Genomic DNA, 3,477 nt, shown 5'->3' on the forward strand with positions numbered 1-3,477 from the left:
TTTCTATCCTGAAACAAGACAGCCTCACGGTGGGGCAGCAGACGGGCTCACTGCCACGGCAAAAACTTGCAGTGGAACTACGGAAAACCTCCACTGCGAAGCCTAAGCAATGTATAAGCTGGATGGTGTACAGCGGAGGACAGGAGATAACGCAGCTGTTGCTTCCAGGACAGTAATGCTCTGTCTCCTTCGTGATACCACTCCTGCTTTTCACGGGAAGACTTGTCACTTCAGTTTAAAGCCGGCCTCTGCACACATTTCCTGCCGTGTTTTCAGTTTGGGAAGTCTCCTTTGCAGGGCAGCTGTTTCAGTTATTTCAAATGTCTTCATCTCCAGCCGCTCATTCAGAAAACAAACGTGGTTTACTAAAATATGCTTCGCCTTTTCGTTCAGCTCAGCTGTCACTATTTGAAGCGCATTGGTCTTACGCTCTGGGGAGGGAGGTGTCAAAAGCTGTTACCAGATTGGGTTTTTCAGTCCACCTTGGGATACTCTACAGGGCGGACCCGTGCCCAACCAAATCCACCCGTTGCACTCCCGCTAGCTTTAGAGACGGGGTCTGAGCTTAACCTTGTGCCTCGTGCCCCGTTAACGTAACGCTGCATCAAACTCACCTTCATGGTTACAGTGATGGTGCTGTTCACGTTGGCTTTGTGCAGCCAGCCCTGCTTTATCACACCACCCTTCTGGGAGCACAGCGACGAGGAATCCTGACAGGGAGCAGAAGATCGGAAAAAGGGAAGGTCAGGTGAACTGCCTCCCCTGGAAAATTCCCCCTGGGGACAAGGGCTGTGCCCACCCTGGAAAGCAACACGGTTTTAACTACAGCAAGGCAGTGGCATGTAGAACGTTCAGGTAGCAGGTACAGCTGCACATACAGAGTTTGCACAAGAATTTCAGGGTCTTCTCCTGCCAAGAAAGAGGCAAACCAGGCCAGTCTGGGTCCCCTTTAAATGAGAAAGATGACATCTGTGCTTACAGAGTTTCACAGCAATTTTGCAATGAGGAAACGCATGTTGGTTCTTATGCAGTATTGCAAAAACTTGGGGAAGAAGGAAATTTTCAAAATGGTCTGTTTAGAGAGCTGCAAAATGCAGAACTCCAGACTTATTTTGTCATTTCCTTTTGTATAAATCCACTCTCCATTTTAAATTTAGGCAAAAACCACCAAACCCCAACAGCTGAAGTGTAACTGACCGGTTTCACGTTTACCAAAACAAGAAGTTTCAAGTGACGCGGCCAGGTTGTTTTGGCCTGTCAGCCGGGATTTCCATCTCTGCTCCTGTCTTGTGGTCCTGGAAAGGGAGAACAGCCCTCCCCCTGTGCCTAACTGGGACCTCCACTGGGGAGGGAGGGAGGGCAATGAGGTCCCAGACTGGTAAAAGAAACCGGCCTTGGGACTTCCACTAACTCAGCAGCAGAGGGGGACCTGGACTGTCTGCCGACGAGCTCGGGAGGGACTGTTTTATATCGTCTCCTGCATCCCAAATGGCAGTTTTTTCTCTTTTCCTGTCAAACTTCCAATGAGAAAGTAAATTGTCTAATGCTTTATTTCCTTGGGTAAAAAAACCCGTAAACTCTCCTTAAAAATGGTTCACCTTTTTTTTCATCATTCTAATGCAAATGCTCCATCAGGGAATGGTAACAGATAGAGCCAGGAAAAAAAGATAAATGCCAAAATATTTGCCAAAGCATCAGGAATCCTCTTCCACGATCAACATCAGCAATTTCACCTGTTTGAGTATTTGGGACACTGCTCAGAGGAAAAAGGGTCTCCGTCAGATTTGGACAGCACGTTTTTGTCCTTTCGCTTTTTTCAGAGACGTGCTGATAACATACCGCGCAGCTCGCTCTCCAGCCCAAAGCGGGTATTATTAAAGAGGCAACAGCGCGAGTTAATGATGTAATGTAAACTGACAACACAGCCAAAGAAAACCCCGTAAGGCCAAACTTAAAAATACATTTCCATTTAGGAAAAAGCCATTCCAGTCCAGACCTGAGGTGTGCTGGGACACACACAGCAACTGTGAGAAACACGGAACAGCCCCTTCAGATCGTCACCTCTGAAAGAAAGAAACTTCCCTTTTCCTCTGCAAGTTCTCAGCAGCAGCATCTTGGTGCCACGTGGATTTTAAACAGCTGGGCTTAACTCCTCCCATCACAAACTAAAACTTCTGTAATGTCACACGCATGAATTAAACTTCACAGGGTACTCGAGACAGAAACCCGCTACCCCTCCCTTCTGCAGCAAACACAGTGTGCACCGGGAAACACGGCATCTGCGTCGTCCAAAATGACCACCAGGTTTGATGATGTCCCAGTTGTCCCAGCTGTCAGAGCCCAGTGCTGCAAACCATCCCTGCAACCAGCTGAGCACAAACATGCCAACGGCCAGAGGCAGCAAACGCCTCTGAGCGTTCGCACCGCGTGTACAGAGCGGGGCTGACTCGCTGCGAACACGCTGAGTAGAAGAGACGGATTAAGAATTGCAGGTTACATGACAGAGCACAGACCCTGCTGAAAGGGGAACCCCAATATCACAGTGTAACTGAAAACCAAATTGCCCACTTTTAATTCTGGACATGAAGATTTTTAGTAATTGTTGGGCTTTCTTTTTTTTTTTGATTTCTGCTGCTGCAATGTTTCAAGTGAAAAAGCCATAAGAAATCTTACAGCTAATCTTCGAGATATTTTGGGAGACCCTTGGCTCCAGGAGATACCTGTCATACTTTGAAATAAATCACTGTCTCAGTTTTGCTCCCATCTTCACAGTATGAAGCACCTTACCAGAAAACCACTCCTGGGAACTGAATTCTGACTTATCCGTGCAAAATCTGCTTTTTAACAGATCTTAGAGTGGAATATGTAAAAAAAAAAAAAAAAGTCCCCTTACCTCATCCTTTTCAAAGTCTTCATCGATTTCAAACACATGGCTGGGAATCTTGTCTGGCCTAAAGGATTTGCTGAAATCACAACACATTTTCATATTTAACAACTGGGAAATGAGGGTCCTTCAAGCCAGCAAACGGATGCTGGATCCAGAACCAAGGACTACAATCCAGACTACAAGGCACAGCAGAACTGTCCTCCTGCAGAAGACAGATTTCCAGAGACCTACAGCCCCTTCCAGCTGGAGAAAGCCAACTTCTGAGTGCATTTCATGGAAATTAAGCATAGGCAGTATGTAATTAGCTTTCTCCTTGTTAGCTGTCTGTTCTGCAGAGCTGCTGCTGACTTGCATTTATGCCACAGAGAGATGCAGATTCCATCTTGCTAAAAAAGAAGCAAGATCGGACTGCAAGTTTATTCACCAATTTACTAAGATTTGACCAACAGTGTTGCCCCACTGCTGCTGCACTTCCCTGCAAGATCCTCAGAACAGACCCACTTCAGCTGATTAACAAGAAAAAGCATTTAACAAGCTGCCAGCACATGAGCAGCCTGGACAGCGGTCGAGGGATGCACGGAGCATGGGGA

The 3,477-nt window shown here is 46.9% G+C and overlaps 1 protein-coding gene across 1 annotated transcript in view; it reads right to left on the reverse strand.

The window, feature by feature from the left end:
* The window catches only part of LOC104498596 (dedicator of cytokinesis protein 11-like), a gene marked incomplete at its 5' end in the record, with an annotated part of 32,963 nt that overhangs the window by 18,969 nt on the left and 10,517 nt on the right, over nt 1–3,477 (reverse strand). The window contains 2 exons of the mRNA XM_010141995.1: nt 615–710; nt 2,894–2,963. Of these exons, the coding sequence (XP_010140297.1) occupies nt 615–710; nt 2,894–2,963 (166 nt within the window). The remainder of the gene's footprint in view (nt 1–614; nt 711–2,893; nt 2,964–3,477) is intronic.

Source organism: Buceros rhinoceros, unplaced genomic scaffold, assembly GCF_000710305.1.
Source record: "Buceros rhinoceros silvestris isolate BGI_N320 unplaced genomic scaffold, ASM71030v1 scaffold19138, whole genome shotgun sequence".
Lineage (NCBI taxonomy): Eukaryota > Metazoa > Chordata > Aves > Bucerotiformes > Bucerotidae > Buceros > Buceros rhinoceros.